The sequence below is a fragment of the Triplophysa rosa genome, linkage group LG1 (genome assembly GCF_024868665.1).
Source record: "Triplophysa rosa linkage group LG1, Trosa_1v2, whole genome shotgun sequence".
Lineage (NCBI taxonomy): Eukaryota > Metazoa > Chordata > Actinopteri > Cypriniformes > Nemacheilidae > Triplophysa > Triplophysa rosa.
Genome location: NC_079890.1, coordinates 27,574,634 through 27,600,879, shown reverse-complemented (window position 1 = coordinate 27,600,879; position 26,246 = coordinate 27,574,634). Strand labels below are relative to the sequence as shown.

Genomic DNA, 26,246 nt, shown 5'->3' with positions numbered 1-26,246 from the left:
ATTATGAGTGATTGTCTATAATCTCACCCCTGATGAATACTGCTCACAAAGCCCTCTCAACTGATCCACACACAATGTGGGGTGTAGACTGTCAGTTAGAGTATGATGGCAAACAAGTCTTATTTGACAAGTTTTCTCGAAGTGTGACCCGTGTCCTGCATGTTTTGTGAAAGGGCTGCGTGTGTCTTGAAAAACTAACGGGGATGGGGTGGTTTGTTTAGAAGACACTGAAATATTATTACGCAGGATATTTATTAAAAAAATTATGCAAAGATAGAAATTTTCAAATTAATATTTTCATAAAAATACTGATATCATTGATCACAGAATAATACTTAAACGGGGTCAGGGAGGGCCTGAATTAGATTTCAGGAAGAAAAGTATTTTGGGACAAGCGAACCTGTTTGTGACTCAGCCAAATGCTTTTAGATTAGCAATAATTCAGATGATTATGTGTCTGGAAGTTCCTGTTAGACTTCACGACAACTATCAAAAGTGGTAATTTATGCAGATTAGAAAATAAGCTATTTTGGTGAAACAAGAAAAACGACAAGTGCTAAATGGTGTCAGCGAACCTTCCATTTGCGGAAGAGGAGTGCATTTTGGGGTGTTTGTAAATTCTGCAAGAGTTCAAAGAAAGCAAACATCTCCGAGCCGAGCTATCAGCCGTGTTAGTGAGATATCTCCACCGAGATGTCTCCGGCAGCAGTAAAAAGCCACTAATTTGATCAAATTAGACTGGAAAAATAAGGAAAGTGGCTAGAGTGACAATTAGTGTGGAAGAGGAAAGGGAAGACGTTGACAACACGACGAAAGAAAGAAGGAATCGAAAAAAAAAAGAAACCAGCAGGAGGAAAATGTGTCTTTGTTCAGATGAGAAACACAAATCACTTGTGCTTAAAGAGGCAGTGAAAGTTTTTCCTTCAGAGAAAACAAAGGACTAATTTATCTTCATTATTTGAAAACAAGGCAACATTCAGAAATAACTCCTTTATGGAGGCCGTAACAAAAAGATGCGCAGTAGAAAACTACAAAACAAAAGAGGGACAATTAATTACATGGCAGGGAGACGTTCAGGATGATAAGACTGCCTGTGATGACAGAACTACAACAAAGAACGTGCTTCCATCTACAGGACAGAGGCAGTCTGATTGAAAGGCCACGGATCAGTCACGATGAGAAGCCACAAACACATGACACCCACCCCACAGTGCTTTTTCAGCTGATTCGCAGAGATGGTGTAGACTTCTTGGTTAGAATGGCTTTCACCTGGGTGGTTTGCGCTATGAACTTGACAGTCAATGACTAGTTTCATTTGACTAGTTAAAGGAATAGGCTAGTTCACCCAAAAATAAAAATTCCCTTGATTTCAAAATAATAATTCATGTTAGTTCATGATGCATTAACTAATGTTAACAGTGACAATGTTTGAATTTTTTTTATTAGTAAATGCTGAAATGAACATGAACTAAGATTAATAAATGCTATAGAAGTATTGTTCATTGTTAGTTTATGTTAGCTAATGCATTAATTAATTGTTAACAAAAAGCATCTATTGTGAAGTGTTACCGTTTCTATAAAAAAAATCTGTCAATTTATATACATGAACAGTGCTTAACACATTTATTAGACCATCTACTCGTAATAGATGTCACTTGTCATAATAAAGAGACAACACAAATATTTTAGGAATATGTCAAAAACCTTGCACATGGTTTGAGCCAGAGCTCTGGTCGAGATACAACTATTTGAAAATCTGCAATCTGAGGGTGCCAAAATATCGAAATATTCAGAAAATCACCTTTAAAGTTGTCCGTCAGAGGAGTTGTAGCAGGCCGTTGCTAAGAAACTACCGCTGTAATGACGTTGTGGAGAGTAGATGAACCCGAAAGCAGAAATTCTAAGCTTTACATAGATACCAAACTTGGGTAATCCCCAAAGAGCGGGCAGCAGCGAGTGAAGTTTATAAGCGTGTTTCCGGACATTTTTGTTCGCAGTTTTAGTGCATTCACTCACAAATATAAAGTTTTGATATATTGACGGTAGGAAATTTACAAAAACATCTTCATGGAATATGATCTTTACTTAATATCCTAATGATTTTGGCATAAAAGAAAAAACGATAATTTTGACCCATATATGTATTTTTTGCTATATTGCTAAAAAAATACCCGTGCTACTTATGACTGCTTTTGTGGTGCAGGGTCATAAATAGTCTTTATTCACGTGTTTATACCCAAATTTGATCTGGCACATTCAACTTCTCTCAGAAGTCAGAAATGAATCAAGCATAACATTCAATTCATATAACTTTAACTGGGCATCTGAATAAAAATATAGTGCTTTACTATTTTTTTCTGCCTTTTTTGTAAAACTTTAAATTTGGAAATTCATGGATAACAAGCTTTAGTTTAAGAAACACTTCACTGCCTAAAGAGCTTACACATACTAGTGGAATAACTAATACAGAAACATAGAAATGATTTTTGTCATCACCAGTACTGTTGGTTTAGGGCAGGTGTGGTACAAACCTTACATTGGGGGGTAGTCTAATAAATTTGTTTAGCACCAAATGTCACCCAAATGTGTTAACAAACGCCTTCTGAAGCGAAACAATAGGTGTGTGAAAGAAAATTATTATTATTTTGTGCAAATTTAGTGAAATTGAATCCAAAACTTGCACATCAGATTGCTAAATTCAAATTAAAATCTCATTGTTCTTACACATTTTCTGACTAAATAATATATCATAACTAATCACGAGGCATGAAGTTATGTCACCATATTTGGGTTTTGCTCAATAATGCTCAAAATATGAACTGTTTTCGATCATGTTGCTTATTACTTTATGTATACAAAGTGATGGATTTTCTTAAAAAAAAACGTCAGTTGTGTTCAGCTAAAGAAAGGAAGTCATACATCTGGGCAAATGAGGCATGAGACGAGATGCCTCTAAAATTTTTGGGTGAACTGTTTCTTTAATAGCACAAACCACCCATGTGAACTCCATCACGATGTCGGACTGTGACAGAATGGCACATGCTCTTGGTTTGAGCGTTGAAGTTTTTGCACAGTTTTTTTTGCACACATTTTTGCAAAAAAAAAACTTGTCACGAAAAAATTAAGTAAATCCTACTAGTTGTTTTTTGAAGTGTATTTAGACGACAGCTGGCTATGTCAGCAGTGGACAGCATGGCAGCTCAGGGCTTGAAACCCGTCAATCGACCCTATACAGTATAGCCATCTTATAAAAAAGCTAAAAATAACTTTCACCTACTCGCTACAAAATCATACACAGCTTCTAGTTTGTTTCTTTCAGCTCAAGTTAGATCAGGAGATTGCTTGACAGCAGTACTTTCACAGTTCTAGTCATTCGCTCTCCACATTGTGCCACAGTATGTGGTATATTATTCAGTAAGTTCCAATCATGGTTAGACAAGGCCGATACTGCCTCTCTTCTCGGTACACTTATCATGCCCACCCGCTCTCTCTCTGGTAATCTACATATAAAACAGTGGCAGAAGCAGGCACACAGCGAAGTGTGAAGTGATCTGCTTAACTCTTTCATCTGATGGTTAATTAGCGCATGGAAGCGGCTTAATGCCACACTGCCAGCCAAGGGAACTCAAACACTAATCCCTGACATAAATCGCATTTTCTTCAGTGAGAGATCACCTGTGTCATTGCATTCCAAACCTCTAAGTCTTTCGCACACCCTCACACAGCCGCATAAACTCAGGAGTGGGCAAGACAACTCTGAGGGAGGCTTATTTTTTTACTGCGGTTGAATGAGACTGGTGGCATTGATGAAACTCTCTGTTGCCAACTGCTGGAATCACTCCAGCACCTAATGTCTTATTCATGACGACCATCTCGAGCCGGCCCACTTCCAAAAACTGGTACCTGCTGCCTTACTTCTGCAAATCTGATGGAATGAATAGAGCAATCACTGCAGCTTTGTGTTTGTGTTCTTCGGAGATTGCAGAGAAGAGAGTAAAAGAAAGTGGAAAGGAGATTTTCTTCATCAGTCTGATCCAAGGGTTGGCAACCTTTTTGACATGAAGGACCATAAACACCCACAAAAACCAGTACCATCAGTTTAAAGTCACTTAACAGAAATGTTTCTCATGATCTGAAGGTATGTGCTTGCTTAACATTTGTTTTAGAAACTAAAATATAATTGTGCCATTTATTAAACATTTTCTTTCAGTTTTTTAAATGAATTGGACTGAAAAATAAAGAGGTAAAGAGGTAAGCTAAGTAAACCACAGGGTGGCTACATTACCTGCTAAAATATAACAGTTTTGGTTTACGTTTTGTTTTGTTCCAATAGTTGCATTTGTGTTAATCAATATTTTACTCTTATTTTATATATTTTTATAATAATAATAATAAAGAAGTGACCCTAATTTTTTAAATGCTATTATATAGTAGGGATGTAACGATTCACCGTGAGCCGGTTGAAAATCGGTTATAATGAGTGACGATTCAAATCGGTTGAGGTGTGAACTGAATCGCAATACATTTTTTGAACAGCAGGGGCCGCTATTTTCACTGCAAATCTAAACGTGGACATGCTGATATTTCTTAAATGCAAAAAAATCCAAGAAAAGCTCAGACAGTATTAGTTTGTTTATATTAAAGTGACTTTTTCTATTATTAATTTGTTATAAAATTGCAGTTTAGTTTTGTTATTTGAAATAATACATTATTTTATTATACAAAGAAATGTGAAGCATTTAAGAAATAATGCAAGGGAAGTTGTTCATTTCTAATTTGTTTCAACTCATTTTGTAAAAATAAATCGTGAATAAATCGCATCGTGAGGTCAGAATCGTGACTCGCATCGCATCGTGAGCTGAGTGAATCGTTACATCCCTATTATATAGGCTTCTGTGTATACGCACACACACAAAGCTATCGCTACATTCTCTTTCCCAGGACACACCGAACAAGAATACATTATGCAAATCGCCACCTCATTGTTTTTGTTTTTACTGTTTACCGCATAATTTGCTTGAGGTTGTCATGTTTGTTGTTCCCTTTGAATAATGTGTCATGTGGTGTTAACTTCGAGTGCATCTCTTCTTAATGATGTGATTTTGAATGTCACCATCATCGTGTCGCGCATGTGGAATGTTAAGGACCGTGCAGGCTTGGCTTGAAAATCTCGATGCGTTATTATATGCATGTTGTAAGATGTCATTCCCTCATTATGCAGAGATCCTCATTTCAGAACGTTGCTTGCGGACATATCCCCTCATTTATGCAAAGTATTATTGTGAAAGCCAAATGCAGAACAACTACGCTGCCGTGCCGTTGCAGTTTCATAAATGACTGTGCATGATGACTAAGGATGAGATTTGGCATGCAAAGGACTACAACACTTCTAAAATAAACAATCAACTAAAATGTAACATTAATTTCCCTCCTTCTCAATGATTGCCTCCTCTGCCCAAGTTTGCCGACCCCTGATTGTTGTTCTGTAGCGTGCAGGTGGGAGAGAATATTACAGCTGTTTTACCTAATCCACTCCATTAGCTCCACAGTGTCTGGGTCGTAAAACTCTCTGAGCTCAGAAACCTCCTCCCTCAGTCTGGGCCAAAACTGTCAAGAGTGAGATGAGAGAGTGAGACGCAGCCATCTGACTGCTGTAATGGACATGACTCACAATAACGATCAACAAAAAGTCAAATAAACACTAACGTACAGAGTACAAACAAAATTCTGATATCACCGCTACGTTAACAGGGAAAAAATGCATGGTGTTATCAAAACTCTCCCAAATAGCACACACAGTGGGATGCGAATTGTTTGTGAAGAACTGCCACCCAGGCAGTTTAGCAAAATATGCAAATAGGTACGTGATAGCGTAGTTGCAGATGTCTTACCTTGTAATAAAGGAACGCGAGAATTACAATTGGAACAGAGTACCTGATCAGTCTCATCTGTGGAAAGAGATAACATAAACGGATAAATAACAACATATTGCAAATGGGAAGAAGCAGGATGCTATTTTTGCCGTTCTGGGTCTGTGACTACACTGCCACCTAGTGGGGAAACACAATTTTAGCCGCGTTAACATGAGCACACTAATGTAGATGAAAAAGGCCATGCCTGACTGAAACTCAATATCCATTTATAATATTGAGCATTATTGCTTTCGCATAACACTTGCACAGTGAGGAGCCATCCATCATTGTTTTGTGGTCTTCTATAATTATGTATTGGATTCTCTTTCAGTTATACACACTCATGTCTCTTGTTATGACTTATTATTGAGTATACTGTGTGTGGGTGTGTGTGTAGGTGTTGGTTTGGCTATAGACGTCTCGAGGGTCAACTTTTTGATATCACAAATGCAGTTGGAAATATAAGAAAATCAAAAATAACATTTAAAGTGGTTCTCACTATTTGAAAGGCTCATAACTTGGCCAAATCTAATAATGTCACTTGGTGTAGGGTTTAGTAAATGTCATCGTTTTCTATGAAAGCCACTATATACCTTCTTAGTGTTTGTGAAATTTCTCACCGTGGTTTTAGTGTTGCAATGGAGGACTCTCAGATACAACGTCCAAACCTCCTTACCACACACCCCAAAGGCAGCAAATGCACACATGTGGCCAGTCCACAAATATTTCATCCTGCCAGAAATCCAAAATAAATTGAGAAATTTGAGAAATAGTACGTTCTTGTGCCATGCAGTTCAGACGACAATTCATCTGCAAAAGCATTAAATAGCATTCATTTTCAACTCTATTACGATTCAGAAGTGATATCGCGATATTCTGCCATAATTCACTCATCATTCAAATTTTGACTGGACTGACGACTTGGGATATGGACTAATAAGATGAAGGAGATGCCAATTCAGAAGCGACGTGGAGGACAGGAAATGAGACGGATGACATTGAAATTGAGACGCGTGTAAGCGGCAGCAACAGGGAACGCAATTAAAGACAGCATGTGATTGAAACAAAGAGCGAAAATATCCACACGGAGGAAGAGGGATACATGGCAAGAGCACAACACAACTTGTTTACCTCATAGTTGAAAAGGCAAGCAGGCCAAAGAAAATGGTGTGCAATAAATTGTAAGCGACGTCTGGCCTCATCCTAAAGGTCTTTTCCTCGTTCTCCCTGCTCATTTGGCCTGAACCACTCGAGCTGGAATGAAAAATTGGAAATAAAAAAATGGGTAAAAAGACATCCATGCATAAAACATAAAGGGGAGCCAAGATCACTGACGCTATTCTGAGATTTTTTTTAATGCACAGAAAGGTTAATGGTCTGATTTGTGTGTGTGTGTGTGTGTGTGTGTGTGTGTGTGTACGGTCCCCCTCTGGGTGTTTGTGGGGCCCGGCAATTCTGATAAGAGAAATGAAAGGAAAACAAAAGAAAAGGACCACAGCAGCCCTAAAGCATCAGCTAATCTGCTTTGAACAGAACATAATAATACATATTCAGAAGCTCTAATGGGAAAAATATATCTAAAGTCCAATTATTATGTATTAAGATTAATAACTCAAATTATAAGTAGTATTATAAGCTGTAACATCAAGGCGCTCATGAAACTACGTTCATTGCTCTAGCGGTCATTTCTCATCCCGTTCTAATTACAAAATGAACATTATGAGTATATTTAGCACTAAATTCTACTAAATTCCCAGAAACACAAAGGCTTGCCTTGTTAGACTGTAAAATAAAGCACTGCAAATAAGTTTTTTTCCAAAGAAAATGTACCTGAGATTAGAAAGAGCCACCAGCAGAAAGAGAATGAAGAGCGCACTGAGGGTGCACAGATACGGATACAACATAACTGTGCCAGCCAAGCGCTCGAATGTATCCAATGGCAACAAGCCAAAGGCTTCCTCACACAAATAGAGACTGGCATCAAAGTCTCTGAAAAAGAGAGAGAGCGTGAAGAGAAAGAGTAAATACATTATACAGATTATTGGGAGCAACAATTCATCCGATCGGCTGAAATTGCTCCCAATATATCTAGTGGATGATCAGATTACATTGCATGCCAGATGTTATTTTTCCACCAGAGCTGGATCAGTTTAATCACAGAGGATTAATGGCTCGCTCGAGTCTCAGTGTGGATCTTACTTCTGAATAAGACATCACAATAAGGCCTTTGACACACGATAAAGGCTTAAATCCAGTGTGAGATGGAGCTCGACTCACCTTGTAGCCCCAAAGCCAAGCTTGACCTTTATGAACTTAAAGATGTGCTCGTCCGACTTCAGCTGAAGTATTCTCTGTCAATTAAGATGGAGAGAGTGAAGGACAAGGTCATTCATATATGTGGGAAGGTAGTAAGAAAGAGAATGAAGACTGGAAGGTCTCTGAAGGACCATGTAGAGCAGATCAATCGCATCATTTATGATAGGGCAGAAGATGTAGAACAAGATTCATGGCTCACCTTGGCTGAATAATTGATGAGGAAAGTTAATGTGAAGACTAGGAGTGTGTGTAGAGACAGCTTTCCAATTCGTGTAACAAAGCCACCGGTTTTAAGCCCAGTCTGAAAGCCATACAAAGTAGGTATTAATAAATAAACCACATCGATGTTTAGGGCTGGATTTCCCGAAACCTTCGTATCACTTGTGTCGTTCTTAAGAATATATCGCTACCACTCTTAAGGTATAAGCGTTCAGTAGGTTTCGGGAAACCCAGCCCTGAAAGTTTTGACAGGGCTTTAAAAGTTAACGTTTTACAGTTCTACAGTGTATTTTTGCGCTTTTCTTTGTGTCTTAAAAAGAAATCACTTCACTTGGCGGCCATCTTGGCAACCCCACTATGCAGCACTTTGCAATCTAGGCAATGCAAAGACACGTCCCATCTACTTGAATTATGGAAATCTACAATCTTGTTGTCAAGATGTTTCAGTAATAAATGTCAAATCAGCTATAAAACCGGACAACAAGTGTATCATAAATTCTGTTTCTTCAGCATAAATCGCACTGTGATTCAACCCAGTCTAGATTTAAGAAACAGGTGATGCTTGTATCAAACACACAATTGGCTCTTTCATCTGAAAGGCAGAATTTCTATGCCTACGGGAGCCATATTGAGCACTGCTAGCGGTCCATCTTTCAAAATCATCTATGAAAGAACAGATTCACATAAGCAACTGCCACAGAAACAACTGCTGAATGTTGTTCTAACATCCGATGGAACATTTTAGTGACATATTTGCATAAAAAATTGTACACATTGAAAAGGTGATGCACAGAATTTTCTTAATTTCAGATTTCTTCATCAAGTCTATCCATTTCATCATCAAAATACAAGATAATGGACTTCTATTATCTGTGAAGTACTTTGGAAGTGCACACTGACCTGAAAGTGTCTGATGAAGAGAGCTGACACAATGAAGCTGAGAACCAGAGAGCCCAGAATCATAGAATTGCAGAACTGCAGCAACCACACTAATAACAGACTCAACACCTGGATCAGGTACAGATACACCGCCTACAGAGATAGAGCATTCAATATCCAACCTTACTCCAACTCCAAATACGTAAGATCTACAGTATGATTGTGTGTCTATGTGTTACCTGCTCCGCTGTGAAGAAGTCCAGGCAGTCCAGAGTAAATATTATAAGGGCCTGCACCAGCAGGATAAACTGATTGAACTGCCACGTCAAACAGAAGCAGAAGGTTGCGACGAACACCAGCCACAGCACCACCCTCTGCGGTCGAGAACACACACGTTATTTCAGTGCCTACTGTCCAGACACCCAAACATTGAAAAACATTCAAGGTTTCTTTCCTCAGAACTCCTACAATGAGATTTTTTCCAGTGAAGAACTATATGTCAGGAAAGCTATTATACTCTACTGAGAACACATACTGAGCGAGAACAAATGTGTGCTCAGCAGAGTAAATGTTTCATACATACACTGGCAATTGCTAACCACTGTTTCATATTTCATAAAAGTTTCACTAACAGCAGCAAACAGTGATAAATGTTTCTCAAACTTTACTGTCACATGCTCCCTCACTCTCAACAGTTTTCACAAGGCATTTGTCAGTGTTTTGCAAAGTGAGTGATCAAGAAAGATAAACCCAAGTTATTACAAAGGACTTTATTTTGACAGTTACTAAAAGCCGAATCATGCCATTCTTTTAACTGAAAAAAAATCACCAAATACAAGTTTGTTTTTCCCCAAATTTGTTTTTCTTTGAGCATCCCGACCAATCTAATATAACAATATTAACCAAAAGCATATAGGGTGTGGGTATCTGATTTTTTCTAATCCAAACAAAATCTATTTGTAATTATTTTCTAATGTTTTATTTTCTAATAATTGTACACTGAGCTTTATGTTTTTCAAAGGTATAGTCCCCCTCAAAATGAAAATTAATGTCATTCCAAATTAGGGCTGCAACAACTAATCGATAAAATTGATAATTATCAATAATGAAAATAGTTGTCAACGAATTTCATTATCGGTTAGTTGGTCTGTGACGACACTTGCGAGCTGAGCAGTTAGCGCGTCTTCTTCCCTTCTAGGCCCAATCCCAAGCCCAATTCTACCCCTTACCCCTACGCTTTCCCCTACCCCTCCGTTTGGCGCATTCATGTGAAGGTGTAGTGGCGTCTCAATTCTCTTTTGGTTGGAGGTGGAAGGTGGAAGGGCCAGATAGCCCTTCAAACGAAGATTTTTCGGGACCTCACTTCAAACGAAGGGCTAAGAGAAATTTCCAACATGGCTGCTCACTCGAGCAAGCAGACCCAATTGTAAGAATGGGCGAGGGGTAGGCGAAGGGGTAGAAAATAGGATTGGGCCTCGCCCCCTTCCCCTTGCCCCTTGAAACAAAGTGGCAAGGGGAAGGGTTACAAATTTTCCGCTAAGAAATTGAACACCACTACTACACTGGTATACGTCATCATACTTCGTTGCTAGCTCCTAACGTTACGTCAGAGGATATGCGCCGATGCACCGGGTATATGACATAAAAATATATTTTCTAATATCGCGCAATCAGTGCTGATCTTTAGCGATTTTTTTAGCGAACATCACCATAAATACAAACACAAGATTGAATGTAACATACATAAAATGAAAAATTGTCATAAAAATCCTTATTAATGGCAAAAATTACTTACATCTGGGTCTGCTTGTTCAAGTGAGCAGCCATGTTGGAAATTTCTCTTAGCCCTTCGTTTGAAGTGAGGTCCCGAAAAATCTTCATTTGAAGGGCTATCTGGCCCTTACCCCCTCCAACCAAAAGAGAATTGAGACACCCCTAGTGTAGGGGTAAGGGGTAGAATTGGGATTGGGCCTAAATGTCCCTCCATGCAGCATGAGTTGCACAGTTTTAAAGTCAAACGTGTCTCTCTGTGCAGCACTTGGTGCGCAGTTTTTAAGTCAGACCTGTTTTGCATGCATCTCTTAAAGCCGTGCAGTTTTAAAGTTTAAAGGGGAGAGGTGTTTTAAGTGACAAAATTAATGATTATATTTTTAAAACTCAATTTGTGGCGTTTGCACTTTGCAAAGTACATAATATGCTAAATACCCTGATTTGTGGGTTTATTTATATCAGAGGTGGGAAGTAACGAAGTACACTTTTTGTACTATACTTATGTATTATTTTTTCTGGATACTTTTTACTGTACTTCACTACATTTGAATGACAAATATCTCACTTTTCATGCCACAAAAAAATGATTTCTTTGGCCAACCACCCTCTCCCTCCCACGTTTGGGAGAGTCTATTGTCGGCTGCTTCTAATATGACACACCTGAATCAACTCAGCCTTGGTGTGTTAGTTAGGGAGACATCCACAACATTTTGGGAGAAGGCAAATGAGTTCAGTTGTGTATACTTTTCCCATCTCTGATTTAGTCATTACTGTATAAGCAAAAGATCTAATTAAACTTTTATCCAATTAATCGAAAAAATAATCGTTCAACTAATCGATTATCAAAATAATCGTTTGTTGCTGCCCTATTCCAAACCTGTACATGTACAACTTTCTTCTGCAGAACACAAAGATATTTTAAAGAAATAGTTCACCTTCAAAATGAAAATTCTGTCATCATTTACTCACCCTGTTGTCATTTTAAACTGGTGGGATTTTCTTTCTTCTGTAAAACACACAAGAAGATATTTTGAAAACATGTTGGTAACCAAAAACCATTGGTCCCCTTTCACTTCTATTGTATGGACACAAAACCAATGCAAGTAAATAGGGATCAACGGTTTTCTGTTACCAACATTCTTCAAATTATCTTCATTTGTGTTCTGCAGAGGAAAGAATGTCATACAGGTTTGAAATGACAAGAGGGTGAGTAGGCTAAATGATGACAGTATTTTTGATGGTGAACTACTACTTTAAAGAATGTTGGTAGCCAGACAACATTGGCCTTGACTTTAATTCTAAGGACACAAAACCACTGAGACATTTCTCAAAATATCTTCTTTTGTGGTATTTGTGGTCATATACAGGTTCTGAATGACATGAGGGTGAAAAAATGATGACAGAATTTTAATTTTTAGGGCAAACTATCCCTTTAAACCAAATAGGCTATTAAAGAGACAACAGAAAGAGAATTACCTGGTGAATAGGTTTTAGTTGTGGTCTTAAGTAGCATGTTATTGCTGCTACCTGCAGAGCCAAGAAAGGTATAGACCAGTTCTCCCTTAGAGAGATGGTAAACTCCACTCGAGTGGTGTCTACTCTGCATACAAAGCATCAAGAAAAGTAAACACAATTAAACACTGAAAACAGGCATACAATGTGAGAAAAAAAATAGGAATGTCTCCAAAAGTGGGATGATTTTCAAATATTTAAAGTGAGTTCTGTAAAAACTGTGGTAGCTCCATGGGGAACGTCCCGTAAATTAGCCTGCGGCATGTCGCATTGAATTAAAGAGCCCTCTATATGACAAATTTCATTTCAGTGCTGACTTTGAAATATTAAAATCATATTTTGGAGAAAGGTATCAGCTTTCACACTTATCTGAATCCAGATGCTCACAGAATAACATTAAGCGCTCGCATTTGTTGTTTTACCTCTAGGAGGATGAGCTGCAAAGGTTATATGTGTGCCTGTGAGAATTTGATTGTAATCTCTCCATGTGCACAATACCTGTTGAGAATGTACCACACTCCAGTGAGTGCTCCGGCCAGCCAGGAGTTACTGAGTAACCAGCTCGTGATAAAGAGAGCGATGACATACACAGTCTGCAAAGCAAACACTGTGTAGATGTAGAAATAAATTGGCTCCAAGTAGGCCTGCAAAACAAACGCGTACAGGAGCGTACACGCAGGACAAAAATAAATAAGATTCTTTGAAAGCCCAGGAGAATCTATATCGAATCTTTCCTACAAAGAGAATAGAAAAGATACCTGGATGTGCAATATTCTGTATAAAATGCTAAGGACCACTTCTTGGTAGATATTCATACGCTGAAGGATGTTTATAGTCCTCTTGGATTCAGTAGTGTTGTCATGCATAAGCTCATAAAGACCTGGGAATACAAACAAACCTTTTGGTAACCTCAAACTTTGCAGATTCTTATATGTTTGGGAAACTTTGAGAGTGAATATAAACCAGTAAACATACCAGCAACATAGCGATAACATTCAAAAATATGCAGTTATATTCTTGATAGCAAGCTAACCTTCATCTACATCTTAGAAATTGATTAAAAAAATTATTATTAAATAATAAAGAACTTCAAAGAACGGCATAATCTGTGCTAGGAAAAGTATGTTGACCAACGGGACATTCAGCTTTTTAAAGGAATTTATTTGAAATCAAAATCAGAGGGACTCCACTTCACAAAACAGTTTCCTTTTAGTATGAACTGCAAAAAAAGATATATATTTCAAGTACAATGGGTTCCATAAAACGGAAAATCGTTGAACCACAGGTATAAATGTCTAAAGCCCACATTTCTTATTTTAGAAAAATCAGCTTCTTCCTAATGCAGATTGAAATTGTGGCATAAAGTAAATAAAATGTTGAAAATGGTATAATACACATCAAACTGTATATCATTGCAGATCTGCCTTGACAGTTGCCGTATAGATTTACAGTAATCGATTTCCATGATTGCGGAGTAGATAAGCGATGCACAATAGTAATGTACTATAGTACAAAGGTTGAATTGTAATCATGTTTAGTGAACAGCTTTTGGCATCACTGCGGCTTTTACCATTTCAGTCTCAATGGGTAATGACCTAATAGGGATGTTTTTCAGCAGGAACACAAAAGAAATCTATCCCAAATGGGGCTGTTAAGGGAATTATTCTCCCCAAGACCACTTAGAGCAAAGTTGCGCATTTCCTCTCTTCCCACTATTTTTTGAGACCGGTGATACTGACATAGTTACGCAATAAAACATTCCTTTGATACTACTCGTATTACATAAGTGATAACAGAAACCAGACAGGCCGGTTTAGAAAACTTGCCATTACTAAATGGACTGAGCTACAAAATAAATGAAAGTTTAAAAAAATGGTATGATAGTGTGTTGTTAAATCTTGTTAAAATTAAAGTTACATATTCATTTTCTACTTAAAAATACCCCAAATACCCTAAAAAAATTCCATCATCATTTACTCATCCTCTTGTCATTTCAAACTTTTGTGACTTTCTTTCTTCTGCAGAACACAAAAGAGGATATTTTGAAGACAAGAGAGTGAGTAAATGATGCCAGAATTTTCATTTTGGGGTGAACTATCACTTAAATTAATTGTTAGAAGAGATTACAGGGCACTAGTGTGATTGTTTAACAATTCAATCCGTCTTGTCCATTTATGATGATCTGCACATGTGTGGTACTTAAATCTCTATACCTTGTTGTATTGAAGGGGCCTTCAACATCTGTTTGTAGTAAGAGTAATAAAGGCCACATTCTGTCCGGAAGGAGATTTCACGCTCGACTTCCTACCATGCAATAGAAATGGTAAGATTTAGTAAATGTGAAGTATGACAAGCAATGCAATAGCTACAAATGGTGTTAAAATACAATTCATTTTCCATATGACAAAGAAATCAAAGCAGCTGTCTGAGCACCACAAACATTTTTGTTGTTGCAAATGTCTTGAGGAAAAAAATGCTGTAAATATGAAACATTTTAAAGTGGAAGCAGTTTTCGCAATTAAACTACATTCAAAAAAGGTCTTAATGTTCCACAATAACGAGTAATATCGAATGAAATTGTTTTATAAAGAACTTCTGAAACGTTAATGAAAAAGTCCATTTCAATAGTCTATTTAAAGAAGAAATAATGTCGTATAAAGAATCAGATCCGGACAAAGAATGACCGGACAGAGACTGCATATCCCGATTACAAAGAGACACGCATTCACTTAATGTTTCTAAGCAACACTCCCAGAGACAAAACAGAAGACAGATCCGGGTCCTGCTTACCTTTAGGTGTGAAAACCACAGCAGATTCTCGTGTATAGAATAAACACACCATGCATGAAACAGCCCAATAACCCCTGCCAACAGCAAACCTGCTGCTATGACAACAGCCAGCCAACAGCTTTGCACCGGAATGTGACACCATGAAAGCTTTAGGCACCTCTCCGTGTTCCCCTGCCCACTCTTATAATCCTGTAGATTGTCTTTGGCCCCAAAGTTACCCATAGGCAGTCTGTTCTGGGAGGTCGGTGTGTTATCATCCAGATTGCTGTTCCTCCCACGACGAACTCTCATTCTCAAGTATTATTGAGCTCTGTCTATCCTAGGAGTCCCTCTCTGCTTCTGTCCGTAAGCTCCCGCTTTTGTTTATGACTCTTTTCCAGAGTTACTTGCCCCAAAACTTTCAAGCGTACGTATTAAAACAATAAAACAGAACCTCATGAGGTCATTCTAAGCTCAATCTGCCAGAGGAACATTTCACATGTGATCAGAGAGAAAGGGGCTGAGACAGGAAGGAAGGCATGTGGGCTGCACAACTGGTGACCTCTTGGTAGTCAGGGGAAAAAAATAGAAAAAAGATGAAAAAAAGGAACACAAACTAGGAACATAATTTAGAGGTTTAAGCGCATTTGTGAAAACAATTTGACTGTACACTATGACGATAGTGTGGTTCTCTAACTGTCCTGGTCGTGACTTCACGCACAATGAATTTAGAAGCTGTAGTGGCAGCTGTCTCCTGCTGCGTCCCAGAAGAGACACATACAATCTTTAAAAGCCTTCGGTCAAGAAGTCTGGCAACATTTGAACATCAGTGATGAAACTGACTGTAAGACCAACTCCTGCTGAAAACATTTACAAAATCCCTGTGAAATTTTCTGCCGGTTCCCGGAACACTCCAAAGGCAACCCGCCCGCGTTTCTAATGGAAGATCTCTACAGAAACATTTGAATAGCTACTAAACCAACCTCTAATACAAGCAATTTTTATCTTTTATGTTGTGTTCAAATAAAGAATATTTTCAAGCCCTTTTACTAGTCCTTTTTCATTTTTCTTCAGCTGAAAAATGAAACACATGGAGAATAAAAAGTGTGGTCATCCAATCACTGCGAGTCACGTTTACAAAAGCAAGTGTTCAGATAAAAGATGCCTCATGCCCACTATCAAACACCAGCTAGAGTGCATTAGCTTTCCACTGCAGTTGCACTATGACTTCATTTTAAACTTGAGATCAAATACAAAACACATGTTGTACTGTATAAACCAGACAGATCAGAAATGTGTGAATGTGTGGCCCCAAATATTACTGTGCACTTAAAAGGATCCCTGGGTATAGAGCGATGTATGGCTTAATATATGAACAATGGCACTGACTTTATAATTGTGAAATAAAAAAAATTACAAAACAAGTTTCAAGACAAATCAATGCATTATAACATGAGAAATAATCAAATAAAATATCCCATAAAAGAAGTAGCAGTAAGTGAACAAAAGGCTGTGTCACATTGCATGCATAAAAAGAAATAGATCTATTACAAAACCTACAGCTGATTGGGAAATGTGGTTAAACCTCCCATGATCTGTTTCATTTTAATAAGGAATCTGGGACACAAACTGATGTATCCAACTGAACATGACATAACATTTTTGGCATTGCTGGTTTCTTCTGTTTCAGCTCTGGAAGTCATAACACGATCTACAGCCCAAACTCTGTTTATGTGAGTGTTATGCCAAAGCGGGAGAGAAAAATAATCATTCAGCACACATGGAAAGTACTCTTTTTTCAGGAGGAAATGTATGCGAGACGTGCACATAAGAACACCGGCAAATGTAACCACACAAATCTAGTGCTGTTTTTCATATTAGGNCGTGTAGCCTAAGAACACTCGAAAGACATTTGACATTTTTGAAAGCCTGAAAGTAAATCAATCTAAAATGATGTATTTTCACATCGCTACTCGTGTACCAAAACAAAAGTGTATTTTACCTTTATATTGGAGAACCACAGGTCATTGTCATGAAGCGTAGCCACATAGATGCAGCACAGTAAGCCCAGGCTAACTCCCACTATTGAGCCAATGATTAGACACAATATTGTCCACCATGAGAAACCACCTGGAGGGAATGACAGCAGTATTACTCTTACAACCCACATGCTAAAAAAGAGAAGAGAGCCCACAATTCCATTTATATTATACTAGCCTATTTTTTATTATAAAAATATTGGTCAATAGAGCAGACCAGCTGTGCTAAAATCCAAAATATATGAACAGCTACGATTTGAAATCAATTGATCTGAACAGTTGTAATTCAGCATTCATGGCAGATGAGCCGTCGATGTGGGGTAGATGGTTGGCCAGTGGTGGATCTGGATATGACTTTTTTGTACTATAATAGACAGTTTCGTTAAATGATGTTTAGAAAGCTAAATAAATAATAGGTAGGCCTGCATTTAAAGTACAAGCGTTGCCATTGATTTACAAGATCTCTCTGCATCTTTCGTTTCTGGCGCCTCCTTTGTTCCGGCTTGACCTACAATCACTTTTATTGATCTTTGAAACAGCACTGACCTGTTTTAAGCCTCTCTTTTGATTCAGCTATACATTCTGGCTTTAGGTTCTGAATGCTGGGGCCAGGGTCCTTCCCTTTGCTGCCCTTCCTTTGTCTGACAGCAGTCATGCTGGAAAACAGCCTTCAAGTTCTGGAAAAAGATATTGTGAGCATATGTTTAAAAAGAATGACAAATGTGCTCGATACACTGCATGAGCATTACAATATATTGCAGAAATCAATTGAAATAACCACATTGAACAGTATAAAACATTTATTTCATGTATAAGACATATACATGTAGAATCCAGCACATAGCAGTAGACACCAATATAGCCTCCATTAAAGCTAGTACAATTCCCATTATAACCATTACATTTCCTGTTGTTTTGGGCATGATTCTATTGTTTTTTCAGCAGGGTAGTGCGTACTACGCACTGTATATATTTAATATAATAATTAATAAACTAAAATTGACTGTGCAAAAATAATTGCATATGAGCCTTAGTATGTATATATGAAGGGCTACATTTATAATAATACATTTATAATAATTCATCCAATCACTCACTTGCAAAGCAGGTGTTTTAGGTAGATAATTCCGTCTACATAAAGAAACAATACAGCACACTATCTGCCTGTTTCTGCCCACATGTGTGCAATGCAATGGACGTGTAACTCGATCAACAAGCAATGAAACAGAATGATTCAATCAAGTCCGCCTCTCTTGCGCTATTGACAAACACTTCGGCGGGATACAATTCAGATCTATTACCGTTATTCAGGAAATCCTACAGCTAACGTTAACGGTCTCAATGTATCTCCGTTCATGTATCATGACACTTCCACGACCTGCGCGCAAGTTCAACAGTTCACGTGTCCGTTTTATTACAGTAACATTGTAACAAACGCACCAGAGCACTCGTTTAACCATCCAAAACAAACAAAGCGTCACACCGCGTTCATTCATTCATCATTGGCAGGCCTGTGTTTCGCAGCGGCGTTTCCTGCTCACAGCTCAGCAACAATGTCAGGAGATCTCAGATCGCATCAGCGCTCATCTCGCTCCCCTGTTGGAGACAGGCAGACAGCTGCTGCTTGCTTTTCCCGTGCGCTTTCCTTCATTAAAACAATGCAGATTAATAATCACTAACCCATGTGCGTCACCGTTGAATGAAGCTCGTAGTTCCTTATCGGATGTCCGGTGGCTCCTCCTCCTCACGGACAATCACTCGCCTCCAGTCTGCGAGCAGTGCATGGAAATAAACCTCATCGTATAATCAACACGAATAAAGACAATAGCCCTGTATAAGTAATTGGTCTTTTAGTCATCGCCGTGTTTTATTTTTTTTCTGTAGATTTATAGCATACAGCGATACGCCGCAGCGTAAAGAAAAGGGAGCGCTTCCTGCACATCCATCCGCCCGGAGAAGCTCTCTGTCTCACCGTCCCGGTACCTGTTGAATACTTGCCCCGGGACACAGGGGCAGATTTACTCATTGGTTACACAGCACTCTGAACACACTAGGTAATGGTTAAAGAATTAACCACAATTTAACTGTAAAGTAAATACAAACGGTAGCCAAAAAAGCTCTTTTCTTATGTGATGAGAATTGTATTTACAATTTTGATGTTCTGTTATTTTAGAGTATATAGTTGATTGACATTTGTACTTTTAATTTTTTTTTATGCATTTGGCAAACGCTTTTATCCAAAGCGACATACATTGCATTGTACTATACATTTGTTTATAACTACATGCAGGGCCGGATTAACCATATGGGCAACTGGGCAATTGCCCAGGGGCCCACGACCTCTAAAGGGCCCAGGGCGGTGACGCCAATCAACGTGCACTGAGCCGGTCGCGTGACGGCAAGCTCCGCTACACAACACAACTCAAAAAATGCAAACATGGAGAAGCTAAGTGGGAGCGCTAAACGGAAATTAAAAAAGGAGAAGGATATCAGGAACGCAGAACATTTAAAATATATACCGAAAATAGGGAATTTCTTCACGCTAGTAAACGTTAGCAACTGTTCTGCTAAGGCAGCATCCGTCTACGAGGACAGCTCAGCTAGTCAGGACATTTCTTCACTGCCGGCGCTAGCTAATGTTCACAGCCCCGAGAGCGAAGAGCCCCCGGCAGCATCTTCAAACGGCCCGGATTCTGCTGCGAGTGCGACCGTTGAGGGAAGCGGTGATGGTCGAGTCTCACCGCCATCTGAGCCGCTCGTCGAGTCTGCGAGCAGCCCCTGTACCTCAACGCCTCTACTCCCTGTGGATCCTGCACTGTGGGGGCCGGTTACAGAGCCGCTCCGTGAAGAGGCGATCGTCCGAGGGCCTGCAGCTTTCCAGAACCGGTCTGCCAAGTGTCTTGCTTCGGTGAGGGAGTCCGGACTTGGGAGTAGGACACGCTCCCTCACCAACGATCTGCTTCATTGCCAGATTATGTAGCATTTCTTTTTGTCTTGTCTAATTGAGAGAAATTGACAGATTTCCAAATGTTTATCTTGCACAAAAATGTTTAACCCTTGCCTGTCTTGTTGAACTGTGATGTGACAGGTTGTTTTCTGTTTTAAAACAAGTTAAAATGAGTTTAGGAGCAGATGATACTGCATTTTATTTATGTTTTCCTTGTGGTGGCTCCATGAAAATGCTGTAAATTGTTTATTGTTGTTGAGAGAAAACAGCAGATTTCAAAATGTTTATATTGCACTATAACTTGATTGTCCTGTTGAATTCTGAGGTGACAGGGTGATTTCTGTTTAAAATGAGCTGAGGACCAAAATGCTACTTGATTCTAGGAGATTATGGATTTTTGTTTGTGTCTTGTCTGTGGACTTCCTCTGTGATGGCTCTATCAATTCAATACATTTGTGTTGGGTGTAGGTGTTGTTAAATAAATATTGGATGCTTTGAAAATGGTTGCTTATTTAATTTTTTTGTGAAAATGGAGGACACTTCCTTCACTCTCTATGTAGTGGGTCAATTTTGCCAGATTATACTGATGCCAATGCGTTTTGTTTTCATAACATCATGAGTGAATGGCTTTGACAAGAGAACACTGTGGTGCATTTGTAGTTCTATGAGCATTTGCACATCTGTACATCAAAATGCACTTGATGACAGTTAGTTATTGAAATATTGAGTATATTTACTGTATTACTGTAATTTATTCAGTATTTTGCCAGATTATGGTGATCCTGGGGTCGTGATGATGGGGCCCTTGAATATTGTTGCCCCGGGTACAGTGAAGTGTTAATCTGGCCCTGACTACATGCAATCCCCTGGGATCGAACACTTGACCTTGGCGTTCCTAGCGCCATGCTTGTCGGTCCTGGAGGGCCACTGTCCTGCAGAGTTTAGCTCCAACTTGGCTCAACACACCTGTTTGGAAGTTTCTAGTCTGCTTTGTGAGACCTTGATTAGCTGTTCAGGTGTGTTTGATTAGGGTTGAAGCTAAACTTTGCAGGACACTGGCCCTCCAGGACTGACTTTGGACACCCCTGCGTCTAACCACTGAGCCACAGCAAAACTTTTGTCACTTAGTATGATTACACTGGAAACCTGAAAGCTATATAAACAAAGCTTGTAGTTTCCTATTGGATGTCCTTTAAATTATTCTGCTTGGATGTGTATGTATTTTTAATAAATTCACTTGTTAAAATTATTTTTAATACAAAAAAAATCACAAAATGCAGGTATTACATTTTTTCACAGTATCATGGAATGTGGAAATCTTTGTAAGGTTATGCCTTAGATATGCAGAAAGCCTCACCGCTCAGCAGTTTAACGCAACAGCAGGAGTCCATTTACACTCCGAATCCTGTTTGACTGCACCTTGACTACTGTTGCTATGGCTGCAACAGCCTTCAATATCAATAAGACTGAACACTCCTGTCTGCTATAATATAACAACAGCTCTCTTTGGCATTATGATTTTAATTAAATGTTTTCTTTGAAAGAATGTCTCGATTTTCCTCATCTTCGAGTGAAGGTGACAGCAGAGCGACATCAAGGGAAGATTTAAAAGGCAAGTGCCCCAACTATTGATACTGACATTAGAAAGAAAAACAAACTGCCCTCTACTTTGAGCTTATATTTGATAATTAACTACAGAATAAAGAGAAATAAAGAAGTACGCTATTACCTGCAGGGCCCTTGCGTAATTGTGTATAAATGCCATAAAGACTAATGTCATTTTAAATGGGGCTGTTAACCTTTCTTCGTGTTAACTGTCTATTCTCATTTTTAATTACACTCATCAGCATGTACTCCAACCAAAGAAGACACAACAACTTTGCCAGAAAAATGGATAAACAATGAAACTGGGGGAGCAGCTACCTCAGGTACAGTATGTTGGATCAAAAGGCTTATTGTAATTTACTCAGGACATGTTTATGGATGTTTGATGGTTCTGGAGCAACATTTCTATCAACCAATTAGATTTTAGGGTTCAAGGTCCAAAGTGTAATTTTTTTGGAGGATCTATTGACAGAAATGCAATGTAATATACATAACTAGGTCTTCAGAGGTGTTTAAAGAGCTTGCATAATAAAGTGTTATGTTATTATTACCTTAAAATGAGCAATTTCTATCTACATAGTATACACAGCGGGTCCCCTTGCATGTAATTCACCATGTTGTTTCTACATTAGCCCTAAACGGACAAACTGCTCTACAGAGTGTGTTTCGTATACGTTATCTCCTTCAGCAAAAAAGTGAAAACGTGACAACATCTTGGCCCTGAGTCTGCCACCGTAGTGCTTCGAAAGGGAGGGGTGGAGTGAGCCTTTGGTTGCAATCCTCAATCTCACCGCTAGATGCCGCTAAATTTATACACGGGGCCTTTGGAAGAACCATATTATTTTACAAATAATTATTTGTGTAACAGAAATGTTCAGGACCCATACAGCTTGACAAAGAACCTTTTAGGAAACTTTTTGAAGCGTGACAGGTGTCATAGTACGGCCAATACAACAGTGCAGAGTAAAACGTGAACGTTAAAACAATTTGATGTACTGATCTATACCTTTGTGTCATTCATTGTTGGTTGACGTTAATCCTTTTTTTTGTTTCAAGTGCCTAAAAAATACAGTACAAATTCAATCATTTATTCATGCATTGACTGGCTTTACAACACCATCTCATATGTTCTGAAAAACCAATAGTAAGGAATTGAACCAATCTGACACATAAAATTGCTGTTATGCAGTTTCTAATCCTTTTATAAGTGCACCAAATAAACAATTGTAGAAATCTTACAGTAAAAATTAATCACATCTTATCAAATAACCATATGTGATGTTTTCTGAATGATGTCAAAGAGGTCGTATTTCCTCAGATGTAAGTCCCAGCGGGCCCCAGAGAAAGAATCAGCACCACTATCCAAAACCCATTAGTACCGCAGCGAGACACACATACAACACCCATACTCAACTGATAAAAGAAAAGCTGGACCATGTTAAAGCCGAGATGCAGAGGATCTCTGCGGCACACCTAGATCAGCGCCCTGAGAGGTAAACAAGGGACAGTTTTACAAGTCTGAAAGTTTTGACTTGTGCCAGACATAATCTTGTACCATAACAATGATCTGTCTATGACTTTAAAATGTGTGATTGGAAAAAAAAACTTGGGTAAAGTGGTCTAATTCAATAGTTTTAGCACTTCAAATTTCTCTGCCTTGACCTAAATTGGCATAACAAAGTTGCACTGGAGCATATACACAATGACACAATGCACAAGGTCATTTTTCTGAACTAATGGAAATCCACACAATAAAGGCAGCGTGTAGTACAAGTGGCAGGATATATGATGTGTAGAACAGATAGGAGCACACACACACGCACACAAAGCAATAAATGTTCTGTTGCTTTAGATCCTTATCTCAGTGCTGTGTACTCTGTCAGCACTTTCATCTGACACTCCAAACAATCTATACAATCTGTATAAATATATTTGTGCAGGAAAGCATATCATCCATTTGTGTGGAACAGTCTGAGTCCATACAGAGACACTACTGAGATCGACCATCTCCTCACAATGGTAAGCCTGATTCCTGTTGAAACATCTTCATATGCTGCTGTTATACTGTATGTTGTGCAATGTGCATAAAGCTTAGTTTTTAGTGTTTTCATTAAGTTCCCAGATAGTTTTTGTCAATGTATAAAGTTGTCATACTCACACTATATCTCTTTTTGTTTGAAATATTTAACCAGACAACTGAAAACATCATTGATTATGAAGTGAAACAAATCACATTTTGTGGACCTCTTTATTTTTATAACTGGTTACAAGCTATTACTATCAGGAAAACTTTCATTAATGTGAACACAACTCTCATGTTTTTCAGTCAGCTGATCCAGGCAGAAGAAACCAGTATTCCTCAGTAAAGAAAAGCAGAAAGTAGTCAAATATCTGAAGACATTTTTTCTGAATCACTGCATTTAGATGGGCATTTAATGAACAGTATTGACAGAAGGTGGATGAGTTTATTTTATTGCTAATGACAACAAGCTCCTACTCATTCTTAATAATACTGTAATACAAAAATATCTGCACATTTTCCATTAGATCTTCACCCTGATATAGTTTTCTGTTTTTTGAGTTCTGTTTAGTCAATCTCTCAAAAGCCTTGGCCCCAATCAGATGTTTGACATGGAGATAACATCAAACACATTCCTGGCACGCTATGTGCTTTGGCTAATGAAAAATACATTATTCATTATGTCCTTCATGTAAGTCGCTATCATATAAACATTTGTGCCCAACTGTACTCCTTAGAGATTCTTTTTTCTAAATTTGCTAAATACTTTCATACATTACGAGCTAAGTGTGCTGAGCTTATTGAATTGCTTATAAGTTAAACATCACAATGGACAAGACTATCCAAATGGTTCTGGTTAAAATAAATAAAAGTAAGATGTGCTTTTGACATGAAAAGAATGAAGATTATCAAAGAGATGTGAGAAATAAATTGGCAAGCAGGTCATGCTAGAAAAGGATTACGGGTGAAGAAAAGCGTAAATGTTTAATGGCCGCTTCTTTAGGAAGGCATTTGTTTGTCTGACTTAGTCCTTGATAAGCACAAAGGGGAGAGTGGGTTGCAGTTGTACTCTTATTCCACTTTCTCTTGCTGCTATTATCTCTGATAAGTTCAGTTGGAAAAGTGAGGAACTTCAAGCGTGATGCCACTGGCTATCTGAGTAAGTGTCCGGATATTTTAGAGGGCCAACAACATGTTCTTTTGCTCATGATAGAAATGTCTTCATGTATTTTTTTTCAGGATTCCACTTACTTGAGCAGAAAACCGGGCTTTCTAAGGTAATGGAACAGGATCCCATGGGAAATTAACAGGTACAATTTTGTCTCCTAAAATCGGTCTCTGCTTTTCGATTCTCCAAGCGAAATATTCCTCAAATATTAGGGACACTTTGACTTCTGGCTAGTGAGCTATTTTTAACTAGAAAAAAGTTACTGAAGGATAAATAAGAATGACAACTGGCCCAGAATTATATAAGTCAAACAATTTCAACTTGTTGGGGTATGACTGTACAGGACCGTCTATAGGGTACATAACTTTTTACATACATACCACCATTGGAGAAATATCAACAAGGAAAAATTAAGTCATTTAATTTGATCTTTAGAAGGATATATTTCATCACAGAAGAAAAGACATTTGTCTTTGGCTCATAAACATCTACTTACCAGTTCTACCTTTAAAGTCACCGTGTAATTAAAAATGATAATAGTAATTTTCTTACACAGCGTTACAGTGATTATTATAAAAGATTTATTTATTTATTTCAATTCATTTGCACTTGTTATCTTTAATCGAAAACATTAAGCTCCTCTCCCCCTCTAAACAACTTTTCTTTTCATGACATAATGCCTGGAAAAGAGGTAAGACTATACTGACTGTCCAATACCGGTGGTGAATTAGGCCAATTTACAACAATCCAATCAATTACTGGAGGGCGATGTGAAGTCCCGCCACGTTTTTTTTCAGAAGCCGTTTCACTCAGATGTACGTCACGACGGAAAGGAAGACAATCGCAACTTCCGTTTCATGGACTTTAAAGCCAAGGTATACATAGAGCAGGGTTTCCCAAACTTAGGTTAGCAAACCCTTAGTGGTTCATGAGGGAAGTTGTGAGTTGGTGTAAGTTTAGTAAAATCAATAGTTATGTAAAATACTACGGATAGGAACTTTAAAACAGACTAACAACACGTTTTTGAAGCTAAATGCACATGTGCAATTAAATTATTGAAATGCGGACGTACTGTAACATACGCAGTTTC

General features: G+C 38.3%; 1 protein-coding gene and 1 long non-coding RNA gene across 6 annotated transcripts in view; one reads left to right on the top strand and one right to left on the bottom strand.

The window, feature by feature from the left end:
• dpy19l3 (dpy-19 like C-mannosyltransferase 3) overlaps positions 1-19,387 on the bottom strand; it is a 35,566-nt gene extending 16,179 nt beyond the window's left edge. The window contains exons 1-16 of one of the 5 annotated variants that reach the window (XM_057335310.1): positions 19,097-19,387; positions 17,963-18,093; positions 17,380-17,507; positions 14,822-14,912; positions 13,367-13,488; positions 13,107-13,252; positions 12,573-12,696; positions 9,566-9,700; positions 9,348-9,479; positions 8,428-8,529; positions 8,190-8,263; positions 7,743-7,901; positions 7,044-7,166; positions 6,533-6,644; positions 5,892-5,948; positions 5,525-5,607 (exon numbers count right to left, since the gene is read on the bottom strand). In XM_057335310.1, the coding sequence (XP_057191293.1) occupies positions 5,525-5,607; positions 5,892-5,948; positions 6,533-6,644; positions 7,044-7,166; positions 7,743-7,901; positions 8,190-8,263; positions 8,428-8,529; positions 9,348-9,479; positions 9,566-9,700; positions 12,573-12,696; positions 13,107-13,252; positions 13,367-13,488; positions 14,822-14,912; positions 17,380-17,507; positions 17,963-18,071 (1,697 nt within the window). In that variant the 5' untranslated portion in view covers positions 18,072-18,093; positions 19,097-19,387. The other 4 variants (XM_057335319.1, XM_057335328.1, XM_057335339.1 and 1 more) reach the window with 4 other exon arrangements.
• A 4,003-nt stretch (positions 19,388-23,390) lies between these two features.
• LOC130570243 (uncharacterized) lies at positions 23,391-24,407 on the top strand. The gene is made up of 3 exons (XR_008964941.1): positions 23,391-23,461; positions 23,909-23,987; positions 24,295-24,407. It is a non-coding gene; the product is annotated as an uncharacterized LOC130570243 (long non-coding RNA).
• Positions 24,408-26,246: the final 1,839 nt, after the last annotated feature.